The sequence below is a fragment of the Manacus candei genome, unplaced genomic scaffold (genome assembly GCF_025592945.1).
Source record: "Manacus candei isolate 608988 ecotype Guabito, Panama unplaced genomic scaffold, ASM2559294v1 h1tg000014l, whole genome shotgun sequence".
NCBI lineage: Eukaryota > Metazoa > Chordata > Aves > Passeriformes > Pipridae > Manacus > Manacus candei.
Window position 1 is genome coordinate 45,722,076 of NW_026138062.1, and position 19,335 is coordinate 45,741,410.

General features: G+C 37.2%; 1 protein-coding gene across 1 annotated transcript; it reads left to right on the forward strand.

Moving 5' to 3' along the window:
* The first annotated feature begins 1,962 nt into the window (after positions 1-1,962).
* On the forward strand, positions 1,963-19,273 carry CHORDC1 (cysteine and histidine rich domain containing 1). Its single transcript, XM_051779265.1, has 11 exons — positions 1,963-2,116; positions 6,778-6,827; positions 8,785-8,841; positions 9,318-9,478; positions 10,055-10,155; positions 11,107-11,165; positions 12,169-12,239; positions 12,467-12,572; positions 13,405-13,524; positions 14,171-14,233; positions 14,764-19,273. The coding sequence occupies exons 1-11, from the start codon at positions 2,053-2,055 to the stop codon at positions 14,905-14,907; spliced, it is 996 nt and encodes a 331-aa protein (XP_051635225.1). The 5' UTR covers positions 1,963-2,052; the 3' UTR covers positions 14,908-19,273.
* Positions 19,274-19,335: the final 62 nt, after the last annotated feature.

A 19,335-nucleotide genomic window follows, 5' to 3' on the forward strand; every position in this document is an offset into this window, starting at 1 on the left:
TACAGTCAGTAGCTTTCAGAGGTCTGATTATGTGTGTCTTAAATTAATAACAAACTGAGTTGTCAGATTAGTTTTAAATTTTCTTTAATCCAATATGCTGTAGAATTTTGAACTATGAAGCAAATACATTCTTGATGGATTTGAGTCTGAATGATCTAAAAGCATGTCTCCATATCAGTGATACAGTAATTAGGTGTGGAAAGCACCACATCATACTTTTGGAAACTACCCGGATTTTATTTTTCTTCCCACAAGTCTTCTCCGAGTGTTTGAATCAAACTAAGGTCATAGGAATGCTACTGTTTAATCCAGTAAATACCATGCTGCTAAAATAATACTTTCTGAATTTTTCACAAATACTCTCAGAACAGAAATTAATGCTGCCTCTGCAGAAGCGTAACGTTTTTGCATTGCACAAAGACAAAAAATGTTGGCTCCTTCTGAAACAGATGTAGGCTTGCTCAGCAGGGATGAAATGCAACCACAGTCAGAGAAACAGCACAAAACTTATTTTATGGATATAGATCACACTTTTATTCTCATGTGGTACTTTCACTTTTGGGGAATCAAAGAAAGTTCATGTTTTAAGAACAATTCCTGACCTTGCGGTAATGATGCACACACACCTACTTCAATTATGGAACATTTCATCAATCTTCTACTTATAATGTAAGGTATCTAACAAACAGAAATAACTTAAATGCTTTTTACATAGAAAGGGAAGCATTCTTACGTCTCCTCGTTCTTTCCAAACTCATATCACCACTTGTATTTATACACTAAAATGCTTCTGCTAACTAGCAAGAGAGGTGTGTGGGGTTTTTTTCTGCTTGAAACTAAGCAGTTTATCCTCCCAGTCTTACAACAGGCCTCAGTGGGAGCTGCAGATCAGAAGTGAACACTTGGTATTGGATGGCTCAAATGAATGTATATCTTTCTGTGAGACGTAGATAAAGAAGCACATGGAGGGTATCACACAAAAACTTACAAGTTTCCAGAAGTCCATGGCTACATTTGAAGCAGTCTCCTGATTACCCTTTTTGCATCCTTAAACGCCGAATAAAAAAGCACTTTCTTGAAATCAATTCGCTCACTTTTTGAGCATGTGCTTCAGGATTTGTTTTATGTTGTATGAACAGCTACACAATTCTATTTTAAAAGCTGTGCAGTTGACATCTAATTAGAAGAAATCAATTTGCATGTAGAAATGTAGCTAGCTACAATTATTCTATGCACAAGAGCATGTAGTGACAGGACAAGGGGGAAGGGCTTCAAACTGAAAGGTTTAGATTCCATATTAGGAAAAAAAAAAATTACTGTAAGGGTGGTGAGGCAATGGAACAGGTTGTCCAGAGAAGCTGTGGATGTTCCATCCCTGGAAGTGTTTAAGGCCAGGCTGGATGGTGCTCTGAGCAACCCGGTCGAGTGGCAGGTGTCCCTCCCCATAGCAGGGCATTGGAACTGGATGATCTTTAAGCTCCCTTCCAGCCCAAAGCATTCACTGTTTTTATAAACAACCTATTTTAATACTCCAGGTAAGCTGGCACATACATAAATTGGTCAGCAACACCCAGGAAGACCTAGGCTAACTTTCAGGGAACGAAGAGAACATAAAACAGTATTTTTCATAGTAGTTTCTGACTATTCTGTGCTTCTGTGCAAATGAGGCAATCATTCAATACACACACACAAGTATGTATTTTTAATCAATCTCACACGCATCATAGGCATTTAAGAAGTAAGCATTCGCCATTTCCTAAAGAAAAAGAAAAAGCCCGAGGCCGAGCACCCCCGCACCAGCCCAGCCCAGCCCGGCCCAGCCCCGGTCGCAGGCTCAGGTGCCCGGCCGGCGGGCCCGGGGGTTCGGGCAGCAGCGCCTGCGCAGCCGTGCCCTCCCGCCCCCTGCTTCCCCCGAAGCTTCGTGAAGATTCCGGAAGGCTCCGGCCGGCTCTTTCCTCCGCGGGAGCCGCCCCGCCCCCGGCGCTGCTCCTTCCTTCCGCCCGGCGCCGCGCCGCGCTCTGCGCTCCCGAGCCGCGGGGCAGCGCTGCCGCCATGTCGCTGCTCTGCTACAACCGGGGCTGCGGGCAGCGCTTTGACCCCGAGAGCAACACGGAGGGTGAGAGCGGGGGGCGCGGGGCGCCTCCCTCGCTGACACTCGCTCAGCGCGGGGGTGCGAGGGGCGGCCTCTCGGAGGGGTCTGCGGGCGGGTCCGAGCGGTGCCCGCCGCGCTCGCTGTCCTGGCCGGCGGCGGGAGCGCCGTGGCGGTGCGGGGCTGTCACCGCGCCCGCGGGGCAGGGCAGGGAGAGTCGCGGCCGGCGGGGTGCGCGTCCCTCCTCCCCGCCCGCCTGGGCACACTCGTGTTGTCGTATGGGGCTTGCTGCCGCTTCAGGGGTCGGGGCTGGCCCGGCTCTGTACATCGCTGACTTATGGTCTAAAGGGAAAAGCTGGAGGCCCTGAGCAACAGAGGCTTTTCTGCTGAGGACCTCTGTGGGTGTTGTATGCATAGCAGCTACCAGCGGCTTTTTTATTTTTTTTTATTATTATTATTTTTAGTTCTAATGTGCGGACTTGCAGCAGGTAATTAAATGTATCTTAATATGTATCTTAATGACACATGTGTTTGCTCCGCCAAGTGCCCTGAGGGCCTTGTGTATCTTGGGAATGCGGTACCTGGTGAAACATCTTTAAAGCTCAGTCATTTGACCTTTCCTAATTCCACAGAGGCTGCAAAAGGGTGATCTGAGTTTTCAGTAGGCTTGCCCTAACCTGATTTGTAGAGTAACTCTGTTGACTGAATTTCTAGAATGCCCTCTTTGCAGTAGTTTAATTTTTAGTGATCAACAGGATTAGAAGTAGGCTAACATGTTCTAGACTGTGCATTTTCCATGATTTAGTACCCTCAATAAAGTGTGTTTATTTTTCTGAGCTAAGTATTTCCAAAGAGTAGGGCAGCATACTGAGCAGGACTTGCTAATGTCAACAAAAGCAGGCACAGTTATGGAATGCTTCTATTTAGTGATCTCTTCCACCACCATCCCTACACCCTTTACCCTAAAAGACAAAGCAGATAGGGGTATTTATAATAAAAAATCTTTTTGGGGTTTCATCACATGTACCGTTGTAAAAAGAACAGTTTTTTATGACGTATTCTTGTGTTTGTGATCAAGTGCTAACTGTGGTGCTTGGATTGGGGAAAACAATTTCTTGAGATGAAGTTTGTTTTGATAAGTGACTAGAACAGTTACTGTGTCCTAGACTAAGCAATTCTAAAGGTAAACATAGTTATTCACAAATCACTTCAGAAAACCAAGCTTTATGTTTTCTGTAGCAGTAGAGTGATTATAACTTCTGTCATCCCTAAACTGCACCAAGGTCAGTGGGATGATAGCTACTTAGACATCTAAATCCACATTTAACTGTGTAATGCAGTCAGGTTCAAATGTTTGTTTTTATTTCAGAACTGTGTTTGGCCTTACCTTTAAAGTTTTGTGGGGTTCAAAGTTAGTACATGTGTTAAACTAAAATACAGATCCCTTTAATGAATTTTGCATTGACATGTTTAGGAAAAAAAAAATATTATTTGGAAGTTTTCTTAAGTGAATAGGTAGAAACTGTGGGTCCAGAAGGCCCCAAAGGTGTTTTGGATCTTTCAGGGGGTTATGTCAATATTTGGCCTGTAGTACAGACATTCCCTTAGTGATGATTGATGTAAGAGGCCATTAATCTTCTCTTCAGAATCTGATGGCTGAAATAATACATTGATGTATTCTCTGTAGAAACTCTCATTGTTACCAAAAAGTGAACAAGTGACAACGGGCTGACATGAAGGACTGTATGCCTCTTAAAGAGAGGTAGAAAAAACAGCCTGAGGGAAAGGATTGAAGGTATGTCTGTGCAGTTGTGACTGAGCACATAATTATGAATTTGTCTGTGGCGTGCCTAGCAAGGTACAAATTTCATGTGTTTTAGATACATTAACAGTATGGATTAACTAGTAGTAAAAGACCTGCACAGTATGTGACATAGAAGTTATATTCTAACTTCAAAAGAGATAGTAGGTTTTTGATTTTTTTTAACCTATGAATGACCATATGAACATTTTTAATCTGTTTCAAGGGCAGATCATATTTTGTCATTAAAACAGTGGTATGAGGTAATACATGCACACTTTAGCATAGGCTTGAAAGCAATGCTGCTTTATGACAGTTGAAGATGGTATGCAAAACCAGACTGAAATAGTGTATGTCACATGTGCTTGACTTGATTTCTTCACTGCAGTGTAACTTTTTTTGGTATAGGCTGTAATTTTGATTTTTCTTAATGCAGTTTAATTTGGTCCATTGCCAGACCAGAAGCACATGCTCTTTGCAGACTGTGTGTAGATAGATAGATCATTTCATCCTCAAGAATTCAACAGGCTTTTATTGTAAATACCTCTTAAGTTTGGATGACCCATACAAATTTCTACTTTGACATTTAATAAAAGGACTAATAAAGTGCTTAAAGAAATAAGCAAGGATGTAGTGGTAAGATGATTGCAATGCTTGCACAGTGGGATCAGTTTGGGTATGAAATAAGCATTAAAAAAGCCTCAAACAGGCAACAACAAAAACCTGAAAAACTGTGGTACTTGGGTGTCCAAAAATTATCTGAAGGTGAGAGAAAATGGCTTGCTTTGAAATAGTTTTGTTTTTCCTAGTTAAGGAAAGTTATTAATAACAGTGGAGAGGCAACTTGATTTATTTTTTACTTTTTTTTCAGTGAAAAGTGTAAAATAGAACATGCTTTTAACTGTGTGGGTGACCATTGATGTATATCCTAATTTTCCAGTTTTCGCCACAGTCTGAGATGGGATCCTTCTATGAATGTAAACTTCACTCAGATAAGAGTTGTTGGACTCACTGTGAGCGAAAATGAGTTGATGTTTTACTGTTATTCAATTACTGTATTGCTCCCTCTAGGACAGAGAATGGTCAGAATGCTTAGTGGAAAAATCCCAGTGCCTTTGTGTGAGGCATTGCAGAGCTCCTCGTCTTGGCATCTTCTGTTGTGGAGCATGCCTAGCCCTCATGAAATAGCAGCCAAGGGGGCTTTCGTTTACTCCATGATGTACCTCCTGCAGAACAGGCTCCAGGGAGCAAGGAAGAAGGATTGGCATTGGTCATATGGACAAACAGACACTTGTCTGCATCTGACTTGTGAGCTGGAGAAGAGCTGTCTCTGAGTTAATCGACCATAAAATGGTTTTAGTCTCTAAAACGGTTACAAGTGATTAACAGCAGCTCTGTCACTGAAACCCATGTGCTTGTGAGGAGTTGGAAATAGTCATTTAAGTCTTCTAAATCAGAAATACAGAAATGAGCTACAAACAGAGCTCATTTTTACTCTCATCATGTTTCTGATGACATACTGTCATACTTTTGGAAAAGAATAGTGCTCTTCATACAAAATAACCAGATTTTTTTTAAATTTTCATGTGAGGTTTACCAGCATTAGCTTTTCACCCTGAAGCTGAAGGAATTGATAAAAGTTCATGGATCTATTTGTAAGTCTGACTGAAGGACCGATGTCCAAAGTATGTGCCTTCTGAGTTAAGGTGGAAACTGCTGTCTGTCAGACAGTATTACTGCCTTAGACTTAGGCACTGAATATAAAATCAAAGAAAATTATGCTAAACAAGATTTCTTTAAAATCTACATATTTATAAAAAAGATGAAAACAGTGAAGTTTGGGGTTTGGGGTTTTTTTCCCTTTTTAATATCTGCAGGCTGGTAATTAATAAAGTTATTCATCACTTTTCTCTTTTGCTTCCTACTATGTGCAATTGCGATATTTTTCACTCTGGTACTTTATGGAGGCTTATCATAAAATTGTTTGTTTCACTTTTAATTTTAGCTGTTTCTAACAAATACAAAAAATTTTGGTTTAAGGGCTAGAAAACAGCTAGTGTTTCCCGTTGCTTTTAGAGTCAGGTCAATAAAATACTATGCATGCAATAAATGTCAAAGAGAAGTTACATAATCAGAGCAATTATATTACACCTAAAAGAAATACATAAGTAAAAAGGAACAGCTGTGTAATGTTGATAAACATCTATGAAGATCAACACTTTCATTAATGAAGGTTGTGTTTCAGTGTAGTGTTTGTACAGAGTCCATTAATAATTAATAGTGTTGATGTGTCAGAATTGTGTACGTGGAAGGCTAGCCTTTGGGTTTAAGTCCTTAGGTGACCTAGGATACTAAAAACATTGAAAAAAGAACAAGCTAATCATCATGGATAAAATCATGAACTTAAGATTTGCGTTAAAAGAGAATTTTTGACAGAGTGCTTCTGCACAGAAAGCTCCGGTCGGGTGCAAGTAGATGTATTTGATGCTGTAAATCAGTATTTTCTGTCTGTTGGGTGGCCATAAGGTCACCTTTTTGCTTCTGCTGAATTACCCGTAAAGACTGATTATTGGTGAAGGCCAGGGGTGGTCCATAGAAAGTTTTCTTGTTCCATAGGGAACTAAAAGTTTGTCTTAGATGCCTACTTTCTAGTTGGTGATGTATAATACAGAAGCAACAAAGTCCTGATTATTTAGGTTTGCTTCATGCACTCAGAAAACTTGTTCTCTGGAGTCTGCATTTTCCTTAGTAATTACGTGCACTTGGGGAAGTTGGGCAGCTGATAGCATACACGAATTACAAGTGTGAAATTTTTGCTGGGTTTTGTAATCAGATGAATAGAGATTCTTAGTATGCCTGAGTATTAATAATAGTCTTTTTCTTGTAGATTCATGCACCTACCATCCAGGTGTGCCAGTCTTTCATGATGCTCTCAAAGTAAGTATGTAACTGTCCTTTTAAGTGTTACATTTATTTCTGTAGGTCTAAAACAGTGTGCTGCTTTTCCTTTTTAACTCCAGATCTTTCTGTGTTGAGAAACTGATGTTCAGCCTATCAGGTTTGAGCAACCCCATGAAATTGAGAAAGCACACTTAAACCTGAAGAAGAAATTAAAAACTCTACTCGTGGTCTAAATGTCATGCAAGTCTGTATGACATGTTTCCTGTTGATTAAGTTTAGGTCTCTCAACAGTTTAATTAGGTCCTCTGAATAGGTCTGTGGAGCCATTGAGAGGTGTCATACTCTCAGTTAATTAACCTGCTTGGAATTCAGACCAGCTGCTTGTGGTCTAATGTGGCTAAAGATCTAATGTGTGCATGACATTTGTCTACCTTAAAAAAACGTCATGTTCATTTAATCAGCCAGATGAGAATGTTGGTTGAGACTGGTTACCCATGCCTCTGATGCAGCTGTCTAGGATTCTTGGGCTACCTCTTCAATGGTGAATGTACCTGCGATTGGTCCCCCGCGCTTAGGCCAGCTGGACAGCCCATATTTGGTTTTGTGCTAAACTGTTTTCCTACTTCAGGATCTACTGATTGCATCCAAAGTGAGACACAACTTCCAAAACAGTACCAGAAATCATTCTAAGAATTGTGTATAGTCAGAAATCTGGTGTCCAGAAATGGATCCTGGCACTTTTTAGGTAGCCTAAGTGACCTTTCTTAGAACACTGAACTGCTGTTTAACTGAGCTTTGGAACAAGGTTTTTTTTTCTTGGTATTTAGGAACTGCTTCTTCTGACACTGCATCTCAGTCCACAATGTGTTGTCTTTTGGCCTCGTGAAAGCTTCTGCATATATGCTGGGCAACGTGTTTTCTGCGAGCTATTGCTTATATTGCAGTACATGACTGAGGAATTGGCCACTGTGTGTCACTGGCAAATTGGGACAAATGCTTTGAGATTAAATATGATCCAATTACTTAGACTATGGCAATTTCTTTTTGTAAAATTATAGTTGTGCTCATAACATAGTACATAAATGTTCTACATAATTATAAAGACAGAGATTATACAGTTGCCTCAAAAGCTTATGTTTACTCCCTCTTTCTCTTACAGATGCACTGTTTATAAAACACTTTCCCCCTTCTCCTTATCCTATTTCTCGTCATAATTAAAAATTTATCATAATTTCACTTGAGCATTTTTCCTCCTGCTATGACTTCTAGATAATCTAAGAGGGGAGGGTGAACCTTTTGTCTCCTCGACTGTGGAAATGGTTAATATTTTGAGGATATCTTAGAACCACCTACCTGAAACCCATCATGCCATACCACTTAAGCTTTCAAGGTGATGGTGCATTAGTCAAACTGCTGCCTTTAATAAGGTTCTTTGAGTTCTAAGATACATTATTCACAGTGGCAAGACAATTTTCTCTAAAATTGGATTTCTGGTTTACATAATAAAAAGTGCTCTTGATTGATGTAGTGCAATGCACATATCCAGCTTTGTTAGAAAATAAGCAATTGAAAAATTTGACTAGGGCTCAAGGAAAGAAAAAATCCCTGTCATTTTAGGAAGAGGGCCTTTACTTGTGCCACAGGTGAGCTTAGTCTCAGGTATAGTATTTGTTTGCTTACATGTTACTTTATGAGATAAGTAATGTTTCTGTTTTCTATTGTACAGAGTTGACACCTAACTTGTCATGGAAGTGTTGCCTCATGTTTACTGAACTTGATTAAGGCAACACAAGTGAACTAGAAGCTCCAACTGTAGCAGACTTTTCTGGCTTTTAAAAATGCAGATAATATTGTCCATTGAAGGGAAAAAAATAATCTCTAGTCGTGATGTGCCATATCTTGTAAAGTAATATAATTAATATTTTTCTTTTTATAAGCTGTTATCAAGTGTGGTAGTCATGCTTGTTTTGTTTTTATTCTAAAATGTTTGTAGGGTTGGTCATGTTGTAAGAGAAGAACAACAGACTTTTCTGACTTCTTAAGCATTGTGGTATGTACTCATGATTATTTACAATTTGTATATGTCAAATGACAGTGATTAATATTAAATGGTACATGTGCTTACATGTTTTAAATTTGCTTACTTTTGTTAAAACTGTCTTAGCTCTTACATGCACCTTTTTTTTTTTCATGTAATGCTGAAGTCGTCTCATTTTCAAGCTTTAGTGGTTATAATTATCTAAATAGGTTTTAATAGAACTACTTGCCAATAATGAAGGAGGGTCAGTATTGTTTGCTGTTTTGCTTGATTACAGAAAGTATGCATTTTTGTTTTAACTTATGTCCAAATGAGGATATTTTCCACTTTGGCTCCAAGGGAAATCCCACAGCTAATGTTTGGAGTGGGCTAGAAGAGAAGATGGAGCTGAAGAAATAAGTCAAGAAAACTTGTTGCAGTTTTCATTAATTTTTAATTGTGCACACAAACTACACTACATCTATATAATCATATACTTTCCACAATAGGGCTGTACAAAGGGTCTCCATAACAGTGAGAAACCTCCTGAACCTGTTAAACCAGAAGTCAAAACTACCTCTGAACGGAAGGAGCTATCTGAACTGAAACCCAGATTTCAAGAACACATAATTCAGGCACCAAAACCATTGGAAACAATTAAAAGGCCAAGGTACAGTGTATGAAACTAAGTTTTTCAAATTTGTGGTTAGTTGGACAAGTTAAAGCTCGCTTGGTTATAGAGTGTTGCACGTTTCGTGTAGTGTAAAAATCCCCAAATTAACCTTAAAAGAACTTGTGTGGTAGCAGTGATGATGTTATCTCAGACTTCAAAATGAGATAAAAGAATTCTGGTTATGACAAGGATCTCTCAGTGCTTATCTCTACAGGAATCAAAAATTGAAGTCTATAACCTCATAGCTTAGAAAGTCATTGGTAGTTGTGTTCAGTGTTTTAAACAGTCATAAAAATAATTTTAGGGTGCTTGTATTTAGATTCCTTAATATCTCGGATTTATTTCTATTATTGTAGAGTATTTAGGATTTCCTGATGAAAACCAAGACTGCCTTCTAAATTTCTAGTCTGTTTTTCCATAAACAGTAAGGATTAGTATTTACAAATTATATTTGTTGTTGTAAGGGAGGTATGAAAGGAAGAGCCTTGTAGTGAGATTAAAAGTTACTACTTTGTCTCTTGTAAATTCTTTTTTCATGAAGCTGACATAAATACATGGCCTTTTTTTTTTTAGCCCAGATGAACCAATGACAAATTTACAGCTGAAAGTGTCAGCTTCCTTGAAGCAAGCTCTTGATAAACTGAAACTGTCATCAGAAAATGAAGGGAAAAAAGGTAAGGATAGAGGGAGGTTAAGGAGGTATATGATGCTAATTGTCACACAAATAAAGGAAATGCTGTTTTATGTTGTTTCTGAAGTGATAGTTTCATGTAATTATATTCTAGTTCTTAATAATGTGGAAAATAGCTTCCAGTCCAGGAAATGATGATCAAAATTTAAATATGAATGATGTGAGAGTGAGATGTCAGGAGCAGTATGTTGTCCTTAACGTTATTTAAACTGTGTGTTTTCTGAGATTTCCTGGTTAAAATAGACATACTGGGAACATCCATTTCTGAATAGATGACTGCCAGAGTTTCCAAAAAGTGAACTTTACTCCTACTATTGCAAACACGGTGTCATATAAAGTCTTTCATAAACTGGTGAAATTCATCTGAAGACTAGTTGGTTCTCCCTTGTCTCTTTTTCCTCCTTTCTCTGCCCACAGTTTGTTTGGAATTTGGTTCCAGAACTACACTGCTGCTTAAGAAAAGCTTTCTAATTTCAACCTACGTTAATGGTTATTTTATGCTCTTTTGTTCTTGTGCCAAGCTAATATAGCTCTTTTTTCTCCATGGTATCCCAATTATTTCCTGGTGTGTATTTATAGACAGTAGTGGAAGACTTTTAGGTTCTTCATTTTACAAAACTGAACGAGATGAATGATTGTTTTCTTCCCCTGTGATTGTAATAATCCTCTTCATCATTTTTTTTTTTTGCCCCACTTAAAATGTGTAAAGGTATAGAACCTAGAATTATATGCATAGGTAATAGTGCTTTTGGAATGTTTGCATAACTTCTGTTTCTTTGTACCTCTCTGGCAGACTTCAGGGCCAGGCAGAAAATAGCTTGAGAGGGAGTTTTTTTCTAATATGTTCCTTGGCTCATTTTAGTTCTTAATAAAAGCAAAGTGTTTAGTAGATTATACAATTCAGTGGCTATTTTCTGTATTATTCTGTTTACAGAGGAAGATAGTGATGAAATCAAGATTGGGACGGCATGTAAAAATGCAGGCTGTTCAAAAGTAAGTGGTTCAGTTCTACTCTTAAACCAAGCTGCTAAACTATTAAACAACCAGTTTTATTTTTTTGTGTTCTACAAGTTGATTTGGAAAAGGCACAAGGTCCATTGGGTTTAAAAAGTGAACATTGATAACACGCTTCAGTATGGACAAATGTGTGTTGTTTGGATTAAGTCAAAGGTAATATTTTTTAAACCTGTCCCGAACTTTTAATTAGTAAACTTGCCAAATCCGTGGTACTAATGTGTTTCAACTTAAATATGATGTTAGTGAGAGGTAGCATACTGATAATGCTTGAGAGTCTGTGAGGATCTGTAGAAACATCTACAGATCTTATCAGTTAATGCTTCCTGCCAGAAGAATCAAAAAGTCAGTGTTTTAACACTTTAGCACCACTATTAGTTGTTAAATTACATAGTCATTTGAAGTGAAAGTTTTTTACACTTGACACCCTTTTGCTGTACAAAACAGGACGGTAGGGTTTAAATAGGTATTTCCTTGATCACCTGACAGATCTTGGATTATCCACTGAAGATCTGGTGGGAGGAGAACTTACAGCAGTCTTTGGGTTAGGAAGAACTGATCTGATACTCAGTGGCAAAGTTGTATGTTGTTTATTTTACTTCATTTTGAGAATCTGTGTGTTTTATGAATGATAAATTTATTTACCAGTTAAGTTCTTGTTTACTCTGAATATTCAGAGTATTTTTAACATGGGTATGTCCGAAGATCTAAAGTGACCTTTATGAGCATAAATGGTGTCACCATTGATGTCAATACAATTGCACTAATACAAAGTACAGCTTCCTAGCAGTGCCAGGGAACCTTCTGTGAATGAAAGTCAAATGGCTACTTTGAAAATCTAGGACAGGCAATTAGATTTAGATTATTTACCGAAAAGCTTTGTAGTGCTTTGTTCAGTGTTTCTTTTGTATGTTGGTTTGTTTTTTTTCCTTTGGTCCAAATCCTGTAACAGTAACACACTTTAACTTACTTGTTTTACTAGACATACGAAGGACCACACAGCACAGAAGAAGTATGTATATACCATTCTGGTGTACCTATATTCCATGAAGGGTTAGTATTCAGTTAACTTCAGTTTTTTTAACTAGTGCTTTATGTCTTCATGCTTTCTTTGTAGATGTTGCCTTGATTTATTTTGTATTGCCTGTTCAGTCAAAAATGGCCGTGCCTGAAGAGAGTATACTAAATTAACAGTAATATCGTGCAAAGGAAAGGTCTTAAGTATTCGTGGTAAATAACGTCCTAAATATTGTTTATTAATTACTTTGCAAACTCTCAAGGATGAAGTATTGGAGCTGTTGTAAAAGAAAAACTTCTGACTTCAATACATTTTTAGCTCAAGAAGGCTGTGCAAGAGGAGCACACGTATGGACTAAAAAGGATGCGGTAAGAAGCACTGAGATTGCTCTCTGTAGCTGACTGTTCTGAATTTTGAATACTGAAAAGTAGTGTGTAGCTTGCTTGAGTTATTACTGTAGTTGAGCTATTACAAATTACTACCTCTGAAATATTGTGGACAGCAGTATAACTGAGAAATGGAGTAGAAAGTAATCTGTGGGACAGGTATATTTGTAATAGCTACCTTTCTTTTTAGTGATGTGTAGTATTACTATTTCATAGTAAAAGTTTTTGGCAACCTCAGAAAAAAAGAGCAGTCTTTTCCATTCTGTTAGTTAAGTAACTCTGTAGTATTCTATATAGAATACATTCCATATGTATTATTTTTAAGATTGTTAAGATGTCTTTCCTCTCCCAGAGAGCATGAAGAGAGCAGCCGTACATGTTGTGAGTAAAATAATTATACTTCCAGTTCCATTCAGGGGTCGAGTTGTTGTTTAGGTAGGGATGGCAGGGCAGATAAGGTCAGTGAGGTTCCATGGGTAAGGGGCATGGATGGAAGCGTCTCTTTCCATCTAATTTGGATTCTGTGTACACATCTGAAGATTTTTCTGGTCTTCATCTAATTAAGTGTCTTGATTTGGCTACTAGTATAACAAATACAGAGAGAGCATCTGTTTAGTTTGTAGGTATTTCATTGCAATGTTGGGAGCAAACTGAAGAATTACAAGATGAAAAATATTTCCATTCAAAGGTTAAAAAGATATATTTATTGGCTACTAGAAAAGTACTGACTGGGTTTTTTTCCTGATTAATATTTTAAAAAATATTCCTGAATATAATGGTAAGTCTTTTTTTCTCTACCTTTTTCCTTATATAGGGTAAGAAGGTAGTTCCATGCAGGCATGATTGGCACCAGACTGGAGGAGAAGTGACTATTTCTGTGTATGCTAAAAACTCTGTTCCTGATCTGAGCTACGTAGAAGCAAATAGCACAATGGTGAGGATCTACCTTAAGATCAGCAACTTTAGGATAGGAAAATCTACTCAGACTTTATTTTCAAGGCAGAGGTAGCACAAGAGTCTTTTTTGAGTAACGACTTTTTCTTGGCGTTTTTGTTTGTTCAAGTATGTATAGCTTGCTTTTTTTTTTCCCCTTCTGTTTGGACATTTGCATTTTAATATGTGGCGTTTTAAAAGCTGCAATACAGTATACCAAAAATGAAAAAACTCTTTAATTTTACTTCTGCAGTTAAAACCCATACATGATGGATTTGCATCACTGTATGTGTAAATAATTATGGATTAGTAGTTTAATTGTATTTGACTTAACGTAATTTAATATCATTCTTCATTGTATCCTGTTTCACAGCTAGTCATATTAAACAAGTGTTAAAATGCTTCTCTGATTTGTAAATCATGCACTGGGAGAAAATTATACAGCTACCAGTGGCCACTATTGACTATGTTAATGTATCAGAATCTTTTAAAATACTTACTTCAGTTTCTGAGGGACAGTTTGATCACTTTGGTCATTGTGGGATCCAAGTCTTGGCATGGTATATTTTGATTCAACATGCTTGAGTTGTCAAATGTTTTATTAACCTGATAAAATTTTCTAATTTTCTGTTGTTTTTCCTGTTAAGGTAAATATGCATATTGTATTCGAAGGAGAAAAGGAATTTCATCGCAGTGTGAAGTTATGGGGAGTAAGTATAGGAATAATTTATCTATTAAAAAAACAAACAATAAAGCACACACACACAAACAAACAAAACAGAAAAAACAAAAGACAAGCCTTTAGCTTCTTCTCTATCAAAATGATTTGGCTTTCCTTATTACTCTGTTTATTGAAAGAAATTCAGTTGCATGTCATTCAGTAATTACATTTAAATGTGAACGTAATGCCCCAGGTGTGGCATCATAATTGATGCTGGCACAGAAGGTGACCTTCCGAGGTCCTTTCTGATTGCAACACCATTGCAAAAAACCTTTGACACTGTATAGTTGTGTGCTTACATGTATGTTAGCCAGTGTTAGATATGCAGGGGCAAATGATTGTGCCATTAACATTCCATAGCTTGGGATTGGGGAAGACCTGACTTTTCAAGATACCAGAGGGATCTCCATCTACCTAAGTGCTACTGAAATTTAGTGATGAGGTACTCTCTAACTTAATTCCCAGATATCTAGCAGTCTGTTTCTTAAATTGAAGAGTGAAATATATTTTCTGTTCTAGGTAATTGATGTGAAGAGGAGTTATGTGAACATGACAGCTACAAAGATTGAGCTCACTATGAGAAAAGCAGAGCCCCTGTTATGGGCAAGTCTTGAATTACCAGTATCTGACACACAACCAAAACAAGAGAGTTCGGATCAATAACGATTCCAAGAGACAAGTTATTTCCCATTATGAAGTGGTGACTTGCTACTGTAATCAAATATTTAACTTTTATATAGATTTTTTTTTTAAATGCTAGATCATATGTTCCCTTCTACAAAGAACTTTGACGCACAGTAAATGGGGGTGTAAACTTGAAGCGTAATAGCTATTTCTCCTCTTGCTCCCGTGAGTATATTTATGCTAGATGAAGTGTCTCCATGGGAATTTAGAGTAAAAGAGCTATTGCCCTTTGCTTGCAACCTTACCTACCATGCACTGACTCTCCCAGTAGATATCCCACTGACTATCCCAGTTCTCAGTTCACAGTGTGTGTGTTAGTTTTTCAGCTGATCGGTTTAGACTTGATGTACTCGGTAGCCCATGTTAACTTCAACACTGTTCATTCTGAAGCATACAGTAAGGCAGATACAGAAATCTGAGTTTGGATAGCATGCAGTTCTACATCTAGAATAAAAGGTTACAGAAACATAATATGAAATAACACTTACAGACTTGCGCTTTTGTCTTCTGAAACGAACATTTGTTTCAATCCCTGTTGGCTGTGGAGGGATGGAATAAATGATATTTGCTAAGGATTTCAGTACTTACTGACTCTTGCTGTCTTTGATGTATAAAAGCAGGAGATCAGGTTAAAATGAAAAAAAAAAGTTGGTCAGAAGGGATTTTTTTTTTTTTTTACTCCTTTGTTATTTGAAGGGTTAAATATAAAAGCGAATGGACAGTGAAATGGCTGGATAAATTAGCATTTCAGCTGTGAAGAGTACACAAACAACAGACTATTGTAAAATTACCAAAGTGCTGTATATGTTTGACGATCTTTAGAATGTCTATTCTGTCCTATTCTACAATTTTCAAAATCTCAAGACTTTCTTCAGAGTAGGTGGGTATGTGTAGTATGAAAAGCCAGGACACACTGTAGGTTTCTTGAGAAAATTATTTCCATATAGATAGATTTTAACTTTGAGTATGGTAATCTAAGAATTTCATTTATCTATAGGATATATCTTAGGAGAAACAACAAGCTTTAAAATGTCTGTCTCAAATTTTAATTGTACCTATGAATTAAAATATTTTTTAAAAATATTATTTCCTTGAACAGACTGTAACTACAAATCAAGACCTTATTTTTGTTTTCAGTTCTTCATCAATAAAGATATGTCGCTGAAAACAGGATAGTTGTAAAGATGAGATTTTTATCCAAACAGCAACACACACAGTAATATTGCTTTCTCTTTCTGCTTGGAATATTTTCTTAATTTCGGCTTGCAGCTGAAATAAAAATAACGTTTTCCTATGTAAGTCATACCAAATACAGATCATTATTTACTGTGCCAAATCTTATATATATATGTAAACAAGCAGTCCTGTGGACTGTTAAAATGCATGGATGCTCATCTACCAGCCTTGGCAGGCTTGGCATAATGCCAAGAGAAACACAGAACATAGTAAAGGCGTTCTGAAGTGAAATATGGATTTCTAAGAATCTTGTTGTTTTGCAACGGGTACAATTTGACTTGAGCTCAGAGTTCTGTCTCTAACAATACTTGAAGTCCTACTTCATGATTAAAGTAGTAGGAAATACATTACCAAAGAAACCATCCCCAAACACCAAGAAACTAACACCAGTGATGTATATATGAAATTTGTTTTGGTGCTTCTTTACCTTCATTTCAAGATACTTTTTCCTCATTTACTTGAAGGGAGTGTGGTTACATACTCTCTTGGACCCCTATTAAAAATTCCAACTCTAAGTTCTGCTGAATAGATTCTGTTAACCTCTGGTAATAGTTTTTTTTCCCCCTGTCTTTTTGTTTTCTTTTAATAACTTTTAAAATGTCAGGTACCATGAAGTGATAGGGTACAAGCTTACAAAAATGTGTGCCTGCCAAGTGATCCTCTGAAGATTAAGCAGATATTCCCTGAGGTGTTCTGAACCAACAATTGAAGCACTTATTAGTATAATACTGAGAACAATCACTTGAGCGGATGAAAAATTCTAGTTAGCTGCAGCTACTAGCATGCCATATGTGTTTGTATGTGCAGAACTCTGAACTTGGAAAACAAAATAAGTAGTGTTTAAATGCCAGGATAAAGTTCTTATTTAAGAAGCAAGTTCAAATGTGTCTATCCATATGAGTATATAAATACCCAAAATATGTTGAAAAAATGTGGAAGACTTATTTTCACTTTATTTTCATCCTTACATGCAGTAGGTTTACATGTAGTTTTTAAAAAACTACAAGGGAAATGGAATTCCTTGGGAAAACAGAATTTCTGGTTTTAAATAAGTCATATTCTGCCCTAGTATACTAAAACCTAAATGGAGAGAAATGTGGATGAATGGACTATCAGCTGTTAATACTGCAGGCTTTGGGACCCAGTAACTGTTACACCCTTTCAAACTACATTGTGCTGATAGATGAGTCACCTTTTCCATAAGTAGGAGAAAGCTCCTGTTGTAAACATGGTTCCTCAATTTTGCTTTTGCTTTTTATTCATTTCTTCTACTCTTCTCCTTTTGTTCGTACGTTCAGTGCAAAACTCAAGATACTTCAAAAGTTTTATAACGACTTTTCCCATCAGTGGCAGTAAAACCACTTTTAAAATTTACCTGTTTAAAAAAGTAAGAAAACAAATAACCTGTAAAACCCACAGCAGCTTTGATCGGGCAAGAAGGTATAGGTTTTACAATAATTACTTAGCTTTCTGTGGCCTGTGATGCTTTTCAGAATAAGAAGATAAACTTTCAGATGGTCTAGACTGCCATAAGTCTGTTTAACTGCAGTAATTCTTAGCAGTTTTTTAGAACCATATGTCTGCATCCATCATCAAGCTGCAAGAGCTGTTTTCACTGAATTTGGATGTTTTGAACAGTTGCTCACAATAGGCTTGAACATACCAGTGGCTGATCTTGGTATTTCGTGCAATGACATCTTGACATGAATAGTGGTAGCTGACACTTAGATGGAATATTGTCTTGCCTGTAAATTTTATTAAAAAATGCGGAAAGAAGGTGAGGCCAAATGTGGTGTACTAAACTAGTCATGATACTTTCTCAGAAGCAAGATTTGCAAAGTAAGCAAAGTGATTTTTGATTGTAGGCTTTCACCTAATAATAATGAAACTAAATGGCAAACAAGTATCAACAGGAATACTTGGTGTTAAATTTGTCCTTTTTTTACGTTTTCGGTTGTGCTGTATTTATCAAGTTGATTAACTTGATACAGTCTTGCTGTATTTTTATAATTAACAAGTCTTTGAAAGCTGTGTTTCAGTATGGGTTTACATGTTACACATTTACACAGCACGTTACATGTGTCAGAACTGACTGTCCAGGTGCATATAAAACTTTACCTTCACAATCCCTTTTTAATATGAAAAATTGCATAGATGTACAAGTTTGTGACAGGAATCTTAATTATATCCCTCATGTATAAGCCCATTTTCCTACCTAACATTACACATTTCCTACCTAACGTTACATCCCAGGTAACAACTGATGGGATGAGAGGAAACGGCCTCAAGTTGCATCAGGGGAGGTTTAGATTAGATATTAGGAAAAACACTTTTCATGGAAAGGGTTGTCAAGCATTGCAACAGGCTGCCCAGGGAAGCAATGTTGTCACCATCCCTACAGCTGTTCAAAAAACGTGGATATGGCATTTAAGGACGTGATTTTAGTGGTGAACATGCTGGTGGTGCTACCTTGACAGTTGGTGATCTAGAGGTTTTTCCAACCTTAACAATTCTATGATTCTGTGATCTTGTATCTGTAACAATATTTCTTGGGAATTTATGTTTAATGTTAATATACTGTTAAGCACTGGGCTGTTCAGCTACTCTGACTCTTAGGTCATACGTGGCACTGATGTAACTTGACCAAAAAAATCTTCAATTGGATGGTATTCTGGATCATGTACGTTATCAAGTCACCATTTCAGTAGTTTAGGAATTAGTTTTACTAGGAATTTTGCCTTGGAAAAAAAAAAAATCTATGTATTCTACATAATGATGCATTTTTGGCTTGCATTCTTTAAACATGGCATGAGTACTGATTAAATACTGTACCCCTTAATCATTGATCTTTCCCAATTTGCTACTAAATTTTTTTATCTCTGTTCAGGAAGGAGATCCTTTTTAAAGTAATGAGTTATATGTCTGGAACACTCTTTTAATGTGGTAATAATTTTACCATTATAAGAATCTTGAATTACGGTTGAAGGGAGGGAGATGGCTTTTTGCATGGCTGATTCTGCACATTAATAGAAATTATATGCAGAAATTAATCTCATGTCTTCATGCTCTATTTTTTTCTGAATGTATTCAATAAAATTCTTATTACATGCTGGTTGCATTTGGGGTGTTTTTCTGACTTCTTTTATTATGGGAGAGAACTTCCCTTTGAAT

Excerpts from the sequence above, each read along its gene's own strand:
- CHORDC1 (XM_051779265.1), top strand. The coding sequence starts at position 2,053 with ATGTCGCTGCTCTGCTACAACCGGGGCTGCGGGCAGCGCTTTGACCCC. Across the intron at positions 11,166-12,168 it reads AAAATGCAGGCTGTTCAAAA|ACATACGAAGGACCACACAG; the intron begins GTAAGTGGTTCA and ends TTGTTTTACTAG. Across the intron at positions 14,234-14,763 it reads GCAGTGTGAAGTTATGGGGA|GTAATTGATGTGAAGAGGAG; the intron begins GTAAGTATAGGA and ends TTTCTGTTCTAG.